Source organism: Ovis aries, chromosome 3 (assembly GCF_016772045.2).
Source record: "Ovis aries strain OAR_USU_Benz2616 breed Rambouillet chromosome 3, ARS-UI_Ramb_v3.0, whole genome shotgun sequence".
NCBI classification, from domain to species: Eukaryota; Metazoa; Chordata; class Mammalia; order Artiodactyla; family Bovidae; genus Ovis; species Ovis aries.
Genome location: NC_056056.1, coordinates 220291785 through 220311980, shown reverse-complemented (window position 1 = coordinate 220311980; position 20196 = coordinate 220291785). Strand labels below are relative to the sequence as shown.

The 20196-nt window shown below is 48.2% G+C and overlaps 1 protein-coding gene across 4 annotated transcripts in view; it reads left to right on the top strand.

Moving 5' to 3' along the window:
• The window catches only part of EFCAB6 (EF-hand calcium binding domain 6), a 266713-nt gene that overhangs the window by 144235 nt on the left and 102282 nt on the right, over nt 1-20196 (top strand). For all 4 annotated transcript variants that reach the window (XM_042247852.1, XM_042247853.1, XM_042247851.1 and 1 more), the window contains exon 18: nt 19387-19501. In XM_042247852.1, the coding sequence (XP_042103786.1) occupies nt 19387-19501 (115 nt within the window). The remainder of the gene's footprint in view (nt 1-19386; nt 19502-20196) is intronic.

The window sequence follows — 20196 nt, the reverse complement described above, 5'->3', positions numbered from 1 at the left end:
CGATGGCAGCTTTGAGCTTGCATCTGGCCTCAGAGTTTTGTGGAAAGGACATTACTTTTAATAAGAATGCCCCTTCACTGCTTCCTACCAGTTTGATTGTGGGGAGGCAATGTTCTTCCCCTCTCTTCCCCAAGTCTTACCAGTTAGTAGCGCAGTGGCTGCAGAGTTTCAAGCCCGGGGCATTGGGAGTGAAGCTCTAAGTCCTATATACTCACTTGCCCAGTTCTGTGTCCATGTACTTGTTCATCCTTTGAACACAGGCCATTGGCTTGAATACCTTGCAAACCATCATTTGTAGAAATCACTACAGATAGTGACTACAACCTTGAAATTAAAAGACTCTTGCTTCTTGGAAGAAAAGCTGTGACCAACCTAGACAGCATATTCAAAAGCAGAGACATTACTTTGCCGACAAAGGTTCCATCTAGTCAAAGTTACGGTTTTTCCAGTTGTCATGTACGGATGTGAGATTTAGAACATAAAGAAAGCTGAGTGCCAAAGAATTGATGCTTTTGAACTGTGGTGTTGGAGAAGACTCTTGAGAGTCCCTTGGACAGCAATGAGATCCAACCAGTCCTCCACCCTAAAGGAAATCAGTCCTGAATATTCATCGGAAGGACTGACACTGAAGCTGAAACTCCAATACTTTGGCCACCTGATGCAAAGAACTGACTCACTGGAAAAGACCCTGATGCTGGGAAAGATTGAAGGCAGGAGAAGGGGACGACAGAGAATGAGATGGTTGGATGACATCACCAACACAATGGATATGAGTCTGAGCAACCTCTGGGTGTTGGTGATGGACAGGGAGGCCTGGTGTGCTACAGTCCATGGGGTCACACAGAGTCGGACACAACCGAGTGACTGAACTGAACTGAATACCTTGCACTCTAAATTAGAAGTGCTGTTTATTCTTAGCAGCCATCACCTTCCCTGTGGTGGAGGCAGGAGGTGATGGGCTACACAGGTCCTCTTAGGAGAGACCCATGAGGATAGAACCCAGAGCCAGGCGGAAGCTGACAGGCCCCTGCGTCCCTGCATGGTCTTCACTGGACTCTGTTGCTGTTTTCACCTGCCGAGTCAGGCAGCTTTTGTCTGTCATGCAGACTCTTATTTGTTAACTGGTAATGGACTTTCCCCCTTTTCTCTCTTGATTGTAGGAGATACCAGAGTTTCTGGTTGGTGTAAGATAACCAGGGACCCCACACTGAGTTGAGAGCCCTGAGAGAGGCAGAGCTGCTGGGGTTTTCATGAACTCATGGTCAAGTATGCACTTTCCACTGTGGGAGGGAAAAGGACTGCTCTTTCTGGAATTGTACTGGCCCTGGTCTGCATATTTTGCATCATCCATTAAATCATTGTTCACAACAACCCTGTAACACATATTCTTTCTCTCAGGAAATCCCGCTCTTCTGCTTCATTGCTCGGGCCTCTGCACCACAAATCCTGTGACTTCCTTGTGTTTTTAAATGTCCCAATTTATTTAAATAATGAGTCAAGAACTTGTAATGTTGCTGAAAACCATTTTTGAATTTTAGGATGATCTAGAATCTGTATATTCCTTCTCCAGATACATTTCCCCCCTTTCCCTATCCTTCTTCTGCTGAATTAGCAGCAAATCCCCAAAACAGTAGCTTAAATGTTTAAAGTGGCTATTTTTCTCCTGTAAGAGAGGCGTCTGAGGTTGTTGCTCTAGGGGCAGTGCAGCAGCTCTACATTGTCTTCAGATTGTACTTGTCTTCCCAGGTTGCTTCTAGCTTCTTACTCTTTCAGTCTTATCCTCATGTATACAAGATAGCTGCTGGAACACCAGCTATCACACACATGTTTCAGGCATAAAGAAAGGAAAAAGGGAAGGGCAAAGGCTTGGGCCAGAGAAGGCTTTCTTTTTTAAAGGGCTTTTTTTGGAAGCTCCTCAAACTTAACATTTTGTTGTAATGTGTCATAAGCTTCCGCTTACATACACACTTTTTGGCTGGGCACATTACTACCTCCAGAAAAAGCAAGGTCCTGCTCCTATGGGAGAAGGAGAGAATACACATTAGACAGGCAAATACAACAGTCTCTGCCATCCTTTCTCTTGGTAAACGTTGTGAGAGTGCCTGTTCCACACTTGGGATGGGACTAAGCCACACGGGGAACATGGGTAAAGCAGAAGTTTCATTGCTTGGGACTAGTGACCCATGGGGAACATAAAATGACTAAACACCCAAGGACACATAAGTCAAGATTAGTCTAATTGAGTAATTAGACTAATTGAGCTATTCCATCCATCAGGAATTTGAGGGCAGCTTTACAATTCTGGTTCCCTGTAATTGGCTGTTCCTAATGGGAAATTGTTATTCTTCATCCTCAGTAAATACACTGAACATTGTTCAGCTCGCTGTTATTCTTAGTCCCATTTCTGGAGTCCCAGCAGAGGCCCCGGCGACAGACACAGGCTGCAGAGCTCATCAGCCAACACACACAGAGCCCCCAAGACGTGGATTAGGGAAGCCAGAATCTGTAACAGCCCAGCCCAGTGTCCCAGATTCTTAGCAGCATTGGCCTCTTACTTCTGCACCTTCCTGAAGGCAAGGATATCTCACCTTGCTTATCAGGAGGTGAGCTTCCTCACTTCCTCCCAGCAGAGTACCTTAAGCCCTTTGGGTGCTGGTCACACTCACATATCTGGGGAACGGGTGCCCACCCCACTCACTGCCATCAATCTGCCACACAGTCTTCTCCATCTGGGGACAGGGACCCTGATTAAACCAAGCCCCCAAAACACCCTTGATCATCTCTTGGCTGTTCCTTACCGCTTCCTAATCTTACACGTTTGTTTCAAGGAGATGAACCAGTTGTGTGTTCGAGGTCCCTCACATCTTCAGTTTTGTTGCTCCAAGCTCCACACACCTATCAAAAGTCTATATTTATTTCTCTATCTTCCAGCAATAATTCTCTTGACAGATGCCAAACCTGGAGCCTCTCGGCATCTGGCCATGCCCAAATTGGCCAGTTCCTCCAGGCCCGGGCAGCTGCAGACCCTCAGTGTCAATGGACCACACCTCTAGGGATTTGTTTTTGCCTGTGTGTTCTCAGGGTCTTCCTCCCTGTCGGGCCTTTGTCTCTTAAGCGTGGAGACTTGCATTGTCCTTTTTTAAGTTTTCAGTTCAGGTCCTTAGACTCCAGCCCCGGCCTGTTCCAGAGATGAGCACATGTCTGGAAGGGGGAGCCAGACATGCTCTGAGCCTGCCCCCTCTGACTTCGCAACTCCGGCACCACGTAACTAGTGAACGCTCCGCTGGAGTGGCTCTCCGTCTGGCCCAAACCTATTTCTCAGTCCAAAGTCCACTCCAGAGGCGTCAGCTGTTCCCAGGGGAAATGCAGTCGCCTCCCTTCAGTTTGACACTGAAAGTGTGAAAGCGAAAGTTGCTCAGCCCTGTCCAGCTCTGAATACTGGCGTGGGTAGACTTTGCCTTCTCCAGGGGATCTTCCCAACCCAGAGATCGAACCCAAGTCTCCCACATTGCAGGCAGGTTTTTTACCAGCTGAGCCACAAGGGAAGCCCAAGAATACTGAAGTGGGTAGCCTTTCCCTTCTCTAGGGCATCTTCCCAACTCAGAGATCGAACCGAGGTCTCCCACATTGCAGGCTGATTCTTTACCAGCTGACCTATCAGGGAAGCCCTTGACACTGAAAGGTGAGTCCTGTCCACCTTGGGATTTTGGTCCCTTGAAACCTCATGGCTTTTGCAGCTTTCTGATGCCTTTTTGTTGTTTTTACTTGATTTTTAAAAATTGTTTTCATTGGGAATATTTGCTTGCTGTGAATTGCTCCATCCTACCCAAATGCAGAAGTTGAGATCTCTCAATTTTCCCTTTTCGAAGTAACAACTTTATTTGACTTGGTTTTTTTCTCTTGTATAATTTGTTTTATATTTTGTTATTTCTGATGTTACCTCCATTATTTTCTTCCTTCTACCTGCTAGGGATTTAATTTGCTTTTCTTTTTCTGATTTCTTGAGGTAGAATGTTAGATCATCGCTTTCCAGCCATTGTCTCTCTAGTGTGTGAACTGACGGCTACCCATCGTCCTCTAGGTGCAGCCTTAGCTGCATGGTACAGTTTTCTGTATACTGTGTTTTCACTGTCATTCATTTCAACATATTTTATAATTTCTGTCGTGATTTCTTCTTTTCTCCAATTGTTTACTGTTTAATTTCCACACAGCTGATATTTTCTAGTTTATCTCTTATTATTGATTTTAAAATTGATTCCATTGTGATCACAGAATAGATTTTGAAGTCTACATGCATCGAACCTATCATCCTCTGCTCTAGCAGCTGGGCTATCAAAGGGTGTGATTTTAAAGTTAAATCACTTCAACTGATCCTTCTAAATATGCTGAGGCTTGGATTATGACCCAGTATAGAGACAATTTTGGTAAATGTCCCAGAAACACTTGAAAACAATGTATAGTCCATCACGGACCTTTAGTTTTCTAAGTAGGTCAACTAAGTTGATTTTATTGTGTTTTTCAGGCCTTTTGTCTCCTTATCAATTTTTTGCCTGCTCATCCCATTAGCTGTTGAGAGAAATGTGTTGAGGTCTCCCAATTGATTGTGGATTTGTCTATGAGATCCTTTTTAGTTCTGTTGCTTGTTGCCTTGTTCACTTTGAAGCTAAGTTTTTGGGTATACATAGACCCAGAATTGCTGATGCTTCCTGTGAGCTGTCTTCTTTATCATTATGACATGACTCTCTTGATACAGAGTGATGCTGCCTGCCTTCAAGTCTATTTTAGACTGATAATACTATAGTTACTTCAGCTTTCTTTTGATTCCCGTTAGCATAGCATATTCTTTCCTATCCTTTTACTCCACATTTCCTGGGTGCTCATATTTAAACTGCCTCACATGGACAGCATAGAGCAGGTATTTTAGAAAACACACCATGGCAGCCTCAGTCTTGCACTGGCAGTAGCCACTTCATCTGACATTTAGTTACTGATGGAGTTGGTTCTCCGGGAGAAGGAACCAGCAGCCCGCTCCGGAATTCTCGCCTGGGAAATCCCATGGACAGAGGAGCCTGGTGGGTACAGTCCGTGGGGTCACAGAGAGCTGGACATGATAGCGCATAAGCACACAGAGTTGATTTTATATCTGTGAATGTCATCTCACTGTTTTTCTATTTGACCCAGCTGTTTCCTGCGCTCTTTTCTTTCCTTTCTTACCTTCTTTTAGATTAACTATTTCTACCATTCCACTTTCCCCGCTCTCAGCCTGCTGATGTGTATGTTCTTCCGTCAGTCTTTAGAGGCTGCCCGAGAGATTTGATGTGAATCCTTGTCTTATTGTATGCACTTAAATATGTTGTTATTTTTACCACTTCTCTAGCAATGCTAGATATAAAACTAATTTCATTCACCCCTTCCTATCTTTTACGTTACTATTGTCACGCATTTAAATTTTCCTTCAATGCGGAATCCCATAGGATGCTATTTTTATGGTAAATAAGATATCATATGTATCTGCATGCTTACCCTTGCTAATTGTCTGCATCTTATGTTTCTGTATGCTTGCGCCTGGACTAATTTTTTCCGTTAATTTATCGCTATTATTTTTAGCTAGAATGGCTCTTTGCTGCTGCACATGGGCTTTCCCTAGCTGCAGTGAGCGGGGCCTCCTCTCTAGCTGCAGTGCAGTGCTTGGGCTTCTCATTGTGGTGGCTTCTCTCGCTGTGGAGCACGGGCTCCAGGGCACGTGGCCTTCAGTGGTTGCGGTACACAGGCTTAGTTGCCCTGCGGCATGTGGAACACTCCAACAACAAAACCAACCACCCAACCAAAGGAACTCCCTTCTAAGCGTGTAGTGCTCAAAGTTTTTTAAGAAAAGGCAGAGGAAGCAGAGATCAAATTGCCAACATCTGTTGGATTGTGGAAAAAGCAAGAGAGTTTCAGAAAAATACCTACTTCTGCTTTATTGATTATGCCAAAGCCTTTGACTGTGTGGATCACAATAAACTGTGGAAAATTCTGAAAGAGATGGGAATACCAGACCACCTGACCTGCCTCCTGAGAAATCTGTGTGCAGGTCAAGAAGCAACAGTTAGAACTGGACATGGAACAACAGACTGGTTCCAAATCGGGAAAGGAGTACGTCAAGGCTGTATATTTTCACCCTGCTTATTTAATTTATATGCAGAGTACATTATGCAAAATGCTGGGCTGGATGAAGCACAAGCTGGAATCAAGACTGCTGGGAGAAATATCAATAACCTCAGATATGCAGATGATACCACCCTTATGGCAGAAAGTAAAGAACTAAAGAGCCTCTTGATGAAAGTGAAAGAGGAGAGTGAAAAAATTGGCTTAAAACTCAACATTCAGAAAACTAAGATCATGGCATCAGGTCCCATCACTTCATGGCAAATAGATGGGAAAACAATAGAAACAGTGACAGACTTAATTTTGGGGGGTTCCAAAATCACTGCAGATGGTGACTGTAGCCATGAAATGAAAAGACACTTGCTCCTTGGAAGAAAAGCTATGACCAACCTTGACAGCATAGTAAAAAGTAGAGACATCTTTACTTTGCCAACAAAGGTCCATCTAGTCAAAGCTATGGTTTTTCCAGTAGTCATATATGGATATGAGAGCTGGACAATAAAAAAGCCTGAGCTCCAAAGAACTGATGGCTTCAAACTGTGGTGCTGGAGAAGACTCTTGAGAATCTCTTGGACTGCAAGGAGATCTAACCAGTCTATCTTAAAGAAAATCAGTCCTGAATATTCACTGGAAAGATTGATGCTGACTCTCCAGTACTTTGACCACCTGATGCATAAAACTGACTACTTGGAAAAGACCCTGATGCTGGGAAGGATTAAAGGCAGAAGGAGAAGGGGACGACAGAGGATGAGATGGCTGGATGACTTCATTGTCTCGATGGACATGAATTTGAGCAAGCTCCTGGAGCTGGTGATGGACAGGCAGACCTGGCGTGCTGCAGTCCATGGGGTCTGTATATTGTCACCCTGCTTATTTAACTTATATGCAGAGTACATTATGCAAAATGCTGGGCTGGATGAAGCACAAGCTGGAATCAAGATTGCTGGGAGAAATATCAATAACCTCGTCTGAGGTTATTGAGTGAGTGACCGACTGAGTGACTGAATGGAACTGAACTGATGCCTGTGCGCCATCAGTCCAGTCATGTCCGACTCCTTGCGACCCCGGGGACTGTAGCCCCCCAGGCCCCTATGTCCGTGGGATTCTCCGGGCAAGAATACTGGAGCGGGTTGCCATATCCTATCCAGGGGATCCTCCTGACCCAGGGATTTAACCTGCCTCTCCTGTGTAGTAGGTGGGTTCTTTATTACTGAGCCACTGGGGAAGCTCTTCTAACTCAGAGCATGGGCTATTCTTTGAGCCCTTATCCCTGAGAAGTCCTGAATTCTGTCTAACCTTAGTTTCCTCAGGACTCAAAAAGGTGAACCACCCGCCCCCCCCCCCCCCCCCCCCCCACCACACACACGCACACAAAAAAACCTTCAGCTTTTCTGAGGTTTTCTGCTTTGATTTCTAAGCCTTCTGTCAATTCCCACCCCGTGGCTTCTGAATTCAGCCAGTACCTCGAGGGGAAAACTGACAGTATCAGGGTCCGTTTTCTGTTTTCCCTTCTCACCAGGAAACTGAAAAGTGAAGTCTCTGATTCTGGTCTCTGCAGTCCCACGCTCTGCTTGTTTCTCTCTGCTGGTAGCGACTGCCTGCCTGGGCCTTCAGCCCCAATCCTGAACCCTGGCTCTGCTCCCAGAATGGGTCTGTGACCTCCTTCTCTTCCGAGTTCTGAAGTTCCCCCTTCACTCCGACTTTTGTGCCTTTGAGCCCTTGTTGTCTCAGCAGCCATCTGTATGTCAGACAGGTGTTTTGCTGTCTTTTGTCTGGCTTTCTGTTTGTTCTCAGTGGAAGCAAAGAACTGCAAGCTGCACACCAACCCTTCCCTTTTTGATGGGCATTCATTTCTTTTTCTCTCTTTTTCCCCTCTTCAAACAATCATTCTTTATGTTTCTCTATGTATTGATGCTTTCATCTCTATGGAATGGATTCCCTGGGGTAGGATTGCTTAATCTGACCCCAGCCTATACCCTGCCCCACCCCAGCCTCCGGCCGCCACACCTCTTCCCTGACACTCTTGTTTGCGTCAGCTTCAGCCTGGTTCTCTCCCCCAACCCCTTGCAGCCCTGCCCTCCTCCCTGAGGTGGACCTGCTACTCAAAGCAGTTATCTGTGTCCTTTTTATTCTCTGCCCTGTCCCAAGCATCTGAAACAGGGCATAAGTACTCAGTATTCTTGGAATGAACCCAATCAATTTTGGAGCATTGGAGAATTGCGTTTTAAAACTCTGCCTACAGCCATACCACCCCCTGTATGCACCCGATCTCATCTCAAAGGCCGATTCTGAGCCACACTCAAAGTCTCAAAGTGAAAAGCTCTGAGTCAAAGCTCAGTCATGTCTGACTCTTTGAGTGCATGGAATTCTCCAGGCCAGAATCTGGAGTGGGTGCCGGTCAAATCCCAGCTCTGTTGCCTAACAACTGCGTGACCCTGGGCAGACCTCTCTGTGCCTCAGTTTCCTTCCCTCAGTGGAGATGTTTTAGTAGCTACCTTGTAGGATAGTCTGTGTGACAGTCACTCAGCCATGCCGGACTCTGCGACCTCATGGACCACAGCCCACCAGGCTCTTCGGTCCATGGGATTTTCCAGGCAAGGATACTGGAGTGGTTTGCCATTTCCTTCTCCAGGGATTGTAGGATAGTGATAAGGATTAAACGAGCCAATGCGTGTGTAGTAGCTTCTTAGGAATTTGTAACAAATCACCACAAACTGGGTGGCTTGAACCACAGAAATCTCTTCTCTCACAGTGCTGCGGCCAGAATCTGAAATCCGGGTGTCGCAGAATGCTGCCGCCCGCCACGGTTTATTTATGTGAGGACCCTTCCCTGCTGACTCTGGCTCCCAGCCTTGCTGGCTTGGCAGCCCCTGGCTGCCCTCGGCTTGCTAAGCTGCCCTCACACTGACCTCTGGCCTCTTGCTTGTGTCTGAGTCTTCACCTGTGTTGTCCTCGCTCTCCAGAGTCCCTTCTTTTTATAAGGACTTCCGTCCTTGGACTTGGGCTCACCCCTAATCCAGTGTGTGCATGCGTGCCTGCCCAGTCATTCAGTCATGTCTGACCCTTTGTGACCCCATAGGCTGTAGTCCACCAGACTCCTCTGTCCATGGAATTTTCTAAGCAAGAATACTGGAGTGGGTTTCCATTTCCTCCTCCAGGAGATCCTCCCAGACCCAAGGATCAAACCTGCGTCATCCTGCATCGGCAGAGGGATTCTTTACCGCTGAGCCATCTGGGAAGCCTAGCCCAGTATGACCTCATGGGAACTCAGTTACATCTGCAAAGACCTTGTTTTCATTAAGGTCACATGTGCAGGAAACTGGGTTAAGATTTAAGCATATTTTTCTAGGGACTCAAGCAACTCAATTCAGTCGGTTAGCCCTTCCAGTAGAGCCTCCGCCCGAGGGCAGGGTTTTGGTCTTTTGTTCACCTTTGAGTTCCTGATGGCTTGAATAGTGTCTCGAACGTAGGTGTCCCCCAAAAGCTCTTGAATTAATTCTGTATTAGCTCTTTGTCTTCCGCACTGCAAATATATTTATAAAACCTATCATTTGTCTCTTTGTTTTATTATATCCTTTGCCATTAAAGTGTTTTAAGATTTTTGTACAACCCAATGTATCTGTCTTCCATTCTTTTTTCCTCTTTTCTTTCATTAAAGATGAATTCTAGTCTTGCTTAATAAGTTTCCTTCTTCCCTGGTCCCTCCGGGTCTCCCTCTCATACTTTGCAGATAATCTAGACTTTCTTGCGAGGATTTTTTACTGCTTTATTTTTTAAATATGAGTTCCGAATCCATATGGAGTTAATTTTTTTGGTACCGTGTAAAATGAGGCTCTTCTATATTTTCCCTTTGTCGTTTGTGAAATTCTCATTATCCTAGGGCATACATCTGAAAATTCTCATTTTGTTGCACAGTTCTATACATCCTTTTCTATATCAATGTAATTTTTTTTTAAATTTTAGTAAAACAGATCTTTCCTTATTTTTTTTCCTCCCTTCTTGTATTTTCTTGGCTACTCTCAGGCCACATTTAAATCTTTCCATATAAACTCTATCCATATAGAGTCACCTCCCAGATGCATTATTAAGATCATAATTGGACTTGCGTTAAGTTTATATGTTAAAAACGTATCTGTTTTTGAAATTGAGAAGGGAGAAATAAAGTCAGGCATAGAGGCGGGTGTGGCCGCCCGGTGGCAGCTTCTTCCACCACCTTGACCTTGTGCTCGGCTTTGGGCCCCATGGTTTGTCTTCACCTGCCCTTTGAACAACAGACATGACTCCAGGACTTAAGAACAGTCTCTTCTGAAGCAGAAATGGCTTGTCTGCTTTCAACTGCAGTCTTCACAGCGTGTTACTAAAGTATTGGATTCATTTGCCCATGGAATGTGCTAAGATTTTACATGTGTGCAAAAATGCACTCTACATTCTGGGGGCTTGCCTCCAAGGTTAGACATGTCTGGTCCATTTGCGAGACACCCCGGGAATCTCCTTGTTACTGAAAGCTGCCAGGTCACCTTGTCTTTTATTCTCCTTTCACAGTTTCTGAAGGTTGCATTTAGGCTCAGCATTTTCGTCACTCTGAGCCTTTTAAACACAATTTTGGTCTTGTTGTTCTAGGGGGATAATATAGTTTAAAAAACTCCACTAAACCAAATCATATTATCACTGTTTTCATTGTCATCATCACGCCTGCATCAGGAAAGGAAAGAAAAAGCCCCACTGTTTTATAGCTTGGTGACTGTAGTTATCAAACCCTCAGTGTGTCTTGAAGGTCCAGAAGATGGGGGGATAGATTGTTTTTGGAAGCATTTTCAGCACCATCACCCACGGGTCAGGTGGAACTGGGTCTGGACCAGAGAGATCTCACCTGAGGGCTAGGCATGTCTAGATTTGGGAGAGTGGTTGGATTGTGATAGTGATATCTTTCTAGAGGTCATAGCTCTGCCACCAAATGTACAGGATCCCATAGACTCGTGGAGCCGGAAAGGACCTCAGAGTTCATGCACTTGCTGTCCTTCACCCCCTCTTCATGGCCCTCCCTCTCTGCTGTCCAGTACCTCAGGGGATAGTTAGCCAGTGGTGCTGGACATGGAGTGTGGCCGAGATAGCCTGAGTAGCAGCTGTGGGTCGAGCGTGGCCTTGGGCTCCAGCGATCAGCTGTTAGAAGAACTTCCCTGGAGCAGCTGCTGTCCCATCCGCGGGGTCCCCAGCGTGAATGCATGTGAAACAGGCCTACAGCCACCCTGCAGGCTGAACCGGGAACCTCCCGCCAAGGCCGTCTTAAATGAGCCAAACTGCGCTTGAGCCGCAGACCCACTGGTTCAAGGACAAATGTTTGTTTTGTCATTGGCCACCACATTTTGGATGATTGTTATGCGGTAGCTGGCTCACAGAGCCTCTGTCCCTGCTATCAACCTGCCCCAAACATATGGGCCACAAAGCCTCGGGGAGCACCCAGACCCGGTCTCAACCATGTCCTCCGCAGACTGCCGGGCAGCTTGCTGGAGTGGGGAGTGGCACACTTCCCGTCGTTCGTGGAGCCCGAGCCTCAACTGTGAGTCCAGACTCAGCCACAGCGCTGGGCTGTTTGTCACTGGTTACCGAGCATCCCTGGGCAGTACCCCCGCTGGAGTTATTCAGGTGTCTCTGTGCTCAAGCCTGTCCCCAGGGACAGGTGCTGGTGTCTCTGGGCTCCAGGCTCCTCGTCTGTAAGTGAACCTGTAAATGCCGCAGCTGACACACTCCAGGCTCTCCCCCCGCGGAGTCAGAAGACAGTGGTATCTCATGGTGTGAGGCCGACACGCGTTCAAGCCTTTGCTCCGCTGCTCACAGCCAGCTTTCTGGCAAACGGCTGTTTTTACTTAGCCGTCCTGGACTCTGACCTCCTCCTTTGTAAGGTGGACTTGGTCATATTTCTGTTGAGGAGCTGTTGCTCTGCTTACAAAAGGGTAGTGTGTGGGAGTCACTTAGTACTGTGACCGCGCCTGCTTCAGTCGGGGTCTCTTTCTTGGTGACACTTGTGAAGTGTCCGTTGCCCTCTGGAGACATGTTTGCTGCTCTGAAGTTGGCCCTGGGTCTTGTCATTGGGCCGTTGATGCTGGGACTGTGCTCGAGATGCTCCCCAGCTTCAGATTCCACTTCTGAGTCCCTGTCTCCGGAACAGTCCCCGCCATCAGTGTCCTCACACAAGGACACTGAGGTGCTCTGTGTCTTTTATCTGAGATGCTCCACACCCTCCACACTCTGGAATACTCACAATATTCCTACCACCTACGAAACTGAAAGGAATTCCTGTCCCGTGAACCGCGCTTATGACAGGCAATGGCCTCTCGAGCTGAACGCACCGTGGCCGCCGCAGGTGATAGCACCGTGATCGCCTCTCATATGGGTTTGCATCAGCTGTGAACACCCTGCTTGCTGGGGCCACACGGACAGTCCGATTGTGTGCCTGAATATTCACAGAAACATTTGCCAAAAGAGTTTCAGCTTTCTGTCTGAGTACACATCTGTTTTAAGTTCGGTACTCTTTTCCAGCCTTGGTGCTCTAATCCCTCATAGCAGATTTGCCTGTGATCAGGTCGTCTTGATGACTGAATCCTCTGATTGTTTCTACCCTGTGATGACTGAGGCAGCTAAGGGTCGGGAGGGGCTTGGAAGAGCAGGAATTCCTGGGATAGGGAATGGAGGATGGGGAGATAGAGTAAGTCTGAAATTCTAGAGAAGCCTTTTTTTTTTTTTTGCCTGTTTCATTTTGACTATGAATGTGTGTGTCAAGAAGTAGAAGTAATATTATTCATTAAAAATAAAACCCAGAACCCACATTGGTTCTTTCACAAGTAACGTGTGGGAGAATCTCCAGGTGGGGAGGAATGGCTGAACAGTCTCCAGGTCTGTCCACCCGACTTCTACCTTCGCTTCACATCTTGGTCTTTAAGTCTCTGGCTTCTGTATAAGCTAGAGTGTAAACATGAGCCTTTCCCTTGGTCCCCCAGACTGACAGTTTGCAAACAGAACATGACTAAGTGCAGGGTTAAGGGAGGAACAATAAAGATCATGGCTGACCCAGCACCAGAGCCGTGCACCTTCACAGGTCTGAAGCTTCTGCAGTTCAGGTCTCAAGGACAAGTACAACCTTGCAGTTCTAAGCCCGCCTCCCTTCCTCTTGCTTCCTTGTGTCTGCCTCCCGGGACAATGTCTTCTCGTCCTGCCTAGCAGTATTCTGGGTAGTCTAGCTACTACCTAGCCAAGGCTAGATGACCACTTGGCACTCATATCTGCCTCACGTGGACTGTCTCACATCAGGCGCAAGATTCACCTAGACCTGCAGTAGGAGAGGGTCTTCCCGGATGGCACTAGTGGAAGGAACCCGCCTGCCAGTGCAGGAGACGTAAGAGGCGTGGGTGTGGTCCCTGGGCCAGGAAGACCCCCTGGAGGAGGGCATTGCAACCCTCTCCAGCATTCTTGCCTGGAGAATTCCACAGAGGAGCCTGGCGGGCTACGGTCCACTGGGGTGACAAAGAACTGGACACAAATGAAGCAACTTAGCACATAGTGGGAGTTGGGAGAGCATTCAGGGTTCCCTTACACTGACATCCCTGCCTCTTCTTGTCATTCAGCATTTGCTGAGCACCTACTGTATGCTCTTGGGGTACATAGGTGGAAAAGAAGTGCTGGTAATTTCTCCAACCAACAGCCATTCATTTGTCGAGTGCCTGAGGGACTGTTTACAGTATAAGCAAGCAGAGGGACTGTGGACGCTCAAAAAAGAGCATTACCCCTGCAAGCGGGTGGGTGGGAGGGCAGCTGGGAAGACGTTTGCTGTGCTGGTCCTCGCTGTGATCTAAGGATGTGCATCAGGGAGTTCCGCTTCTCATATGAGTAAATCAGCTGCTACTAGACCAGCTTTCCTAGAGACATAACTATGAACACTGGACAGTGTTAAGTCAGTAAATTAAAGAATAAATAGCTAAATAGAGTACCCAAAGGTCCTGGAGAATGAAACTAAGCAACTAGATTCTGGAGAGGAGTCAACTCTTGGAAATGGAAATAGCATGGGGAAATGTTCCCATGTTTTCAGCTTCTCCTCTGAGTGAAGGCTGAAGTTGGTGCCACATACGGTAGATAAAATACTGATAGAAGCCAGCAGCCTTTCCAGCCTGAAGAGCCAGAGAGCGGAGGGAGGTCTGAGTGACTGATGCCACTGGGGAGTAGAGGGGGATTTCTGTAGAGGACGGAGCCAGAATGTGGGTGCTTTAAGCTCTGTTTATGAATTCTTACCAAATCTCTGGCTGACCCTGATGAGACAAAAGCAGGGCAGACTGCTAGGAGCCTGGCTCAGGATAAAGGAGGCAAACTGAGATTTAAACTGCTGCCCAGCAGACAGAGTCCAGCCAAGTCTACTGTGTACTCAAAACAGGTAAACAAAATGTAACAGAATCCAGAATCTCCACACACCATAACATTCAGAATGTCCAGGAAGCCCACTCGATCTTATTCAACATATGGAGAAATAGGGAAGAGAGGCCTTTCTCAAGAGCAAAGACTCTGAGATGATCCAGACGTTAGACTTAGCACTTGCAATTTTTAACCGTTAAAACCATGCTCAGTCATGCAAAGGAAAATATACTCATAATGAATGAAAACATAGGAAATCTCAGCAGAGAACCAGTCCACGATCAAAGTGATGTCCCAGGAATGGCGGAAGTGACGATTCGGAGAATCAGAACATGCCGGTCACAGTTTGTTCTTCTTTGAGGAACTTTCCTAAGGAAAACGCCTCCTAGAAAAGACCAAAGGACAAGACTTCAATGGTTAAGCGCTTGACAGTCGGTTTTATACGTGTTGCAGTTTAGCCCTACATCGTGTTATAAATCGCCTCCACGGGTTGCGATAAATCGAGTTGATTGGTGGCCCTATTCATCCCAGGAGTGAGTGGCGCAAGGGGAGGTTTGAGAGACGCTCATGTCGGTGAAGACCTTGGCGCCTCTCTGGGGCCTGTGCTCCTGGGCATTGCGTGTTCAGTGGCACTCTGTGCCCGTCGCGGATGGCACGCCTACAACCTCAGGACAGGCTGCCTAAGGCATGCCCAGCCTCCCCGGACTTCTCACCCCTCCAGGCTATGGAAACATTCGCCTACAGACATTTTCTTACCATCCATTACATATGTTTTTATGAAAGGACTGAGCAGGAGGAATTTGCAATGAATAATTCATGTGTAATTGTTTTGAAAATATGAAGTTTTGTTTTTTTTTTTTTTTTCAAAGAAAGCCACCGACCTCTCCGTTTCAGAGCCCTGCTACTGCTGCCTGGGTGCCCGTGCGAGAGCCACGGGTGGGCTGTCTAAACGCGTACCCTGTCCCGAGCTGGGACAGACTCCTGCGCAGAGCGGGGCGGGCGGGTATATGTGCAGATGGCACAGCGCCGCCAGAGTCCCCAGCCACGCACTCTGCCCAGGCCCCCAGGTGGGCCCTCGGGGTAGTCTGGGCATCCAGCGCTGCTCCCCGCCTCCGCCGAGCCCCTGGGCAACACTGTAACACCTGTATCCCCCCTTCCTTTCTCTCTGCTCCCATTCCTGCACCAAGCCCGACCCGCAGCCTGTTTACTTCAACACACAGACAAGCCCAGCCACAGCCAGGGCCTGACCAACTGGGCAGGTGCAAACACAGCGAGCCGCAATCACATTCAGCTCATTACTCACACAGATGGCCAGAGAGGCCCGCTCCCGGGTCCTGGCCCACACGCCGGAAAGGGCAGCACAGAGCAGGAGCCGGTGGCTGCCCTGCTGCTATGAGTGCCTTGGTGCTGCTGAGTGGGTCTATATTTTACGGCTCTAGCCTGTGGGGGCTGGGGTGGAAGGCACCACCTGTCAGACCCTGGGAACCGAGGAAAATCTGTCTCCTGACGGCCTCCTGGGACATGGAGAATGGCAGGTGGCCTCATACCCTCTCACTGGCGGCTTCCCCCCTCTCTGGTGTCCTGAGGGCATCGCAAGGTGGTCTGCGGAGACCCAGATTAGCCTTTGCCTACTGGTCTGTTTGGATCCGTGTGAGGGGGCTCTTCCCCCACTTCCTGCTGTCATTTCTTATCTGTTTCCACTTGTTCTGTTTGTCTGGAGGCCAGTGACCTTTTTCCAGCAGTGGCTTTTATCACAGTGGTTAAGAAGAACGAGTTTGGATCCCAGGTTTGTCCCTACCTAATCATGTGTCTGGGGCTACTCTCATAGCCTCAGTTTCTGCATCTTTAAAATGGAATTAGTAAGAGTCCTTTTCTCACAGCTTAAATGAGATGTTAATACCTGTAGAGACCTCAGGACAATGCCTGGCATGTAATAGGCACCGTCGTTCACTTGCTCAGTCATGTCTGACTCTTTGCGACCCCGTAGACTGCAGCACACCAGGCTTCCTTGTCCTGCATCATCTCCCAGAGCTTGCTCATACTCATGTCCATTGAGTTGGTGATGCCATCCAACTGTCTCATCCTCTGTTGTCCCCTCTCCTCCTACCTTCATCTTCCTCAGCATCAGTGTCTTTTTCCAGTGAGTTGACTCTTCGCATGAGGTGGCCAAAGTATCGGAGCTTCAGCTTCACCATCAGTCCTTCCAATGAATATTCAGGACTGATTTCCTTTAGGATGGACTGGTTGGATCTCCTTGCAGCCCAAGGGACTCTCAAGAGTCTTCTCCAACACCACAGTTCAAAAGCGTCAATTCTTCGGTGCTCAGCCTTCTTCACAGTCCAACTCTCCCATCCGTACATGACCACAGGAAAAACCATAGCCTTGACTAGACGGACCTTTGTTTGCAAAGTAATGTCTCTGCTTTTTAATACTCCGTCTAGGTTTGTCATAGCTTTTTTTCCAAGGAGCAAGTGTCTTAATTTCATGGCTGCAGTCACCATCTGCAGTGATTTTGGAGTCCGAGAAAATAAAGTCTGTCACTGTTTCCCCATCTATTTGCCATGAAGTGATGGGACTGGACGCCATGATCTTAGTTTTCTGAATGTTAAGTTTTAAGTCAGCGATTTCCCTCTTCTCTTTTACCTTTATCAAGAGGCTCTTTGGTTCCTCTTCCATTTCTGCCAAAAGGGTGGTGTCATCTGCATATCTGAAGTTACTGATAAGCACTGCTAAATCATGATGATGTTGGTGGTGATGGTGGTGATGGTGATGGTGGTGATGGTGATGGTGATGGTGATGGTGATGGTGGTGATGGTGATGGTGATGGTGGTGATGGTGATGTTGATGGTGGTGGTGGTGGTGATGGTGGTGATGTTGATGGTGGTGATGGTGATGGTGATGGTGGTGATGGTGATGGTGGTGATGGTGATGGTGATGGTGATGGTGGTGATGGTGATGATGATGATGATGGTGGTGGTGATGATGGTGGTGATGGTGATGGTGATGGTGGTGATGGTGATGGTGATGGTGATGGTGGTGATGGTGGTGGTGATGGTGGTGATGGTGATGTTGATGGTGGTGGTGGTGGTGATGGTGGTGCTGATGGTGATGTTGATGGTGATGGTGATGGTGATGGTGATGGTGGTGATGGTGATGATGGTGATGATGGTGGTGATGGTGGTGGTGATGGTGATGGTGATGGTGGTGATGGTGATGTTGATGATGATGGTGGTGGTGGTGATGGTGGTGACGGTGGTGATGGTGATGATGATGGTGATGGTGGTGATGGTGGTGATGTTGATGATAATGGTGGTGATGGTGATGGTGGTGATGTTGATGATGATGATGATGGTGGTGGTGATGGTGATGGTGATGGTGGTGATGGTGATGGTGGTGGTGATGGTGATGGTGGTGATGGTGATGTTGATGATGATGGTGATGATGGTGGTGATGGTGATGTTGATGGTGATGGTGATGGTGGTGATGGTGATGGTGGTGATGGTGGTGATGATGGTGGTGATGGTGATGGTGATGGTGGTGATGGTGATGGTGGTGATGGTGGTGATGATGGTGGTGATGGTGATGGTGATGGTGGTGATGGTGATGGTGGTGATGGTGATGGTGATGATGGGTTCTATCTCATCCCATCCTCCTGCTCCCTCCCCCCGATTCAGCTTCCTCCACAGAGTGCAGTCTGTGCAGCACTGGCCCCGCTATTTTTCTGCTCTCCACCTGCTCTGGCTTCCTGTGCCGCCACAGCCCCTGACCAGCACCATGTTAGTGGCGTGTCTGTGTGTGCCCCACCCCGCAGCGCTCAGGCAGGGCCTTCACTCTAGCCCGTCTCCATGCAGCCTCCTGCGTCTGTCCTGGGGGAGTCCAGTCATCCTGGGTATCTTTGGTCCTTAGGTGCACAGACACATTTTGAATTAAGATTCAGTGTCCTTTTCTGGAAGGAAAGTCATGTTTTCTCATTTAAATTGTGAACACTTCGTAAGAGTCAGGGGTGCTGTCTTCTGTCCCACTTCTAGCATCCCTTCGGGGGCACTCACCTCCAGGCAGGTAGCTGTGTCCAGGTTGCTGACTAGCTGGCTCTGCCCCTGGAACAGCCCAGACCATCAGTTCCTCCTGGGCAGAGTCATCTAGGGGATCCTGCCTCCATCTGCAATGCAGGGAAGTATGTTTTCTCAGTCGCCAGTCCCCCAAGCCCCCACCTGCCGCACACACAAAACAGGGATCGTAGGTCAACAGTAGGTTATGTGTGGTGGAGTGAAGGGATCCTGGATGACTTTCAGAGAGTGGATCACACAAGGAGAGGAAAACAGGTGTCCGTGGATCCCCCACAAAAAGCCTAGTAACTTATCGTTTAAACTGATGAAACTCCGGTCAAAATTCTAGTTTTCCCTCCTCAAATCGCCCTGCTTTACTCTACTCTGTTCGTGTTTCCTAGCGTGTATGTGAATATATATAAACCTAACTTTTGAAACTTGAAAGCTGCTGCCGTCACAGCAAATGTGAATTTCGACACCTGGACGGCACAGCCAGTGACAAGTTTTGCAGCTATGCCTGCAGCCTGCATGCCAGGTTGACCAAAGCCAGGTTGGGCCAGGTTGGGAGCCCCCCTGCACCTCTGTTCTCTCGCTCAATCAACCAGCCTTGCCCAGGGCCCCAGCCCCAGGACACCCGGCCCCGCCCATGGGAACCTGGGGGTGGGAGCAGACAAGTAACAGCCAGGCTGGCCCGCAGAGGCCGTGGTGATGAGCTCGTCGCGGGGCTGGAGGGCTCAGCCAGCAAAGACCCAAAACCGCCTAACAGCCTTTCCCCCTCACTTGTCTTCCTCGTCAGGTCCTAGAAGATAATGGAATGCCCATGGATGACGATCAGTACGCTCTGTTGACTACAAAATTAGGATATAAGAAAGAAGGGATGAGTTATCTTGATTTTGCAGCAGGATTCGAAGGTAGCTAACAGCCAAGTACCAACCTGGCTCCCACGTGGGGCCCCACAGGTCTTTCCGCATGGGGCCCCAAGGCCACTGGGGTTGAAGTAGTGTGCGCTGAGATGTGGAAATCACATGCGTCCTAAGACTGAAACAGACATTCTTGTTTAATTTTATCTGTGTTTCGGCCTTTTTTTTTTTTAATTTTTTTTTTTACCCCCACTCAGCTGCACTGTGAGTGCCGAATTTTGTCTGGCAGAGCCTTCTACAAATAGTAAGAGCACAAATGGTTTCTAAAATTGACTCCCAAGCCTGTGCTCCTCCAATCACACCTCGTGTCCTCTAAGGTTTTCCTCCTAAAAGTAGATGCTGGTTATTGGTCATCAGAGCCACCTGTGCACCAGCGGGGATCGTGTCCTTCCTGGACCCAGAGGTCCTGAAAGATTCAGTGACTTGGCCCAGATCAGCCGGCCCTTGTCCCTCCCCTCCCCCCTCCCCACAGGGTTGTCAGGGGACTCAGTCCACAGTGCAGTCTGCTCAGCGCCCGGGTCCTCCCATTTGCCCCTTGCCCCTGTTCCGCTCTCCCAGCCACACTCCCGGCAGATGGACGACCAGCACCCAGCCTCCCGCTTCTCAGCTCTTGTCTCTCCCCTCCCTTGTCTCCACTCTTACTGAAGTTTAGATGGACAAATAAGCCCTCCGGAAAAGCTGCAGAA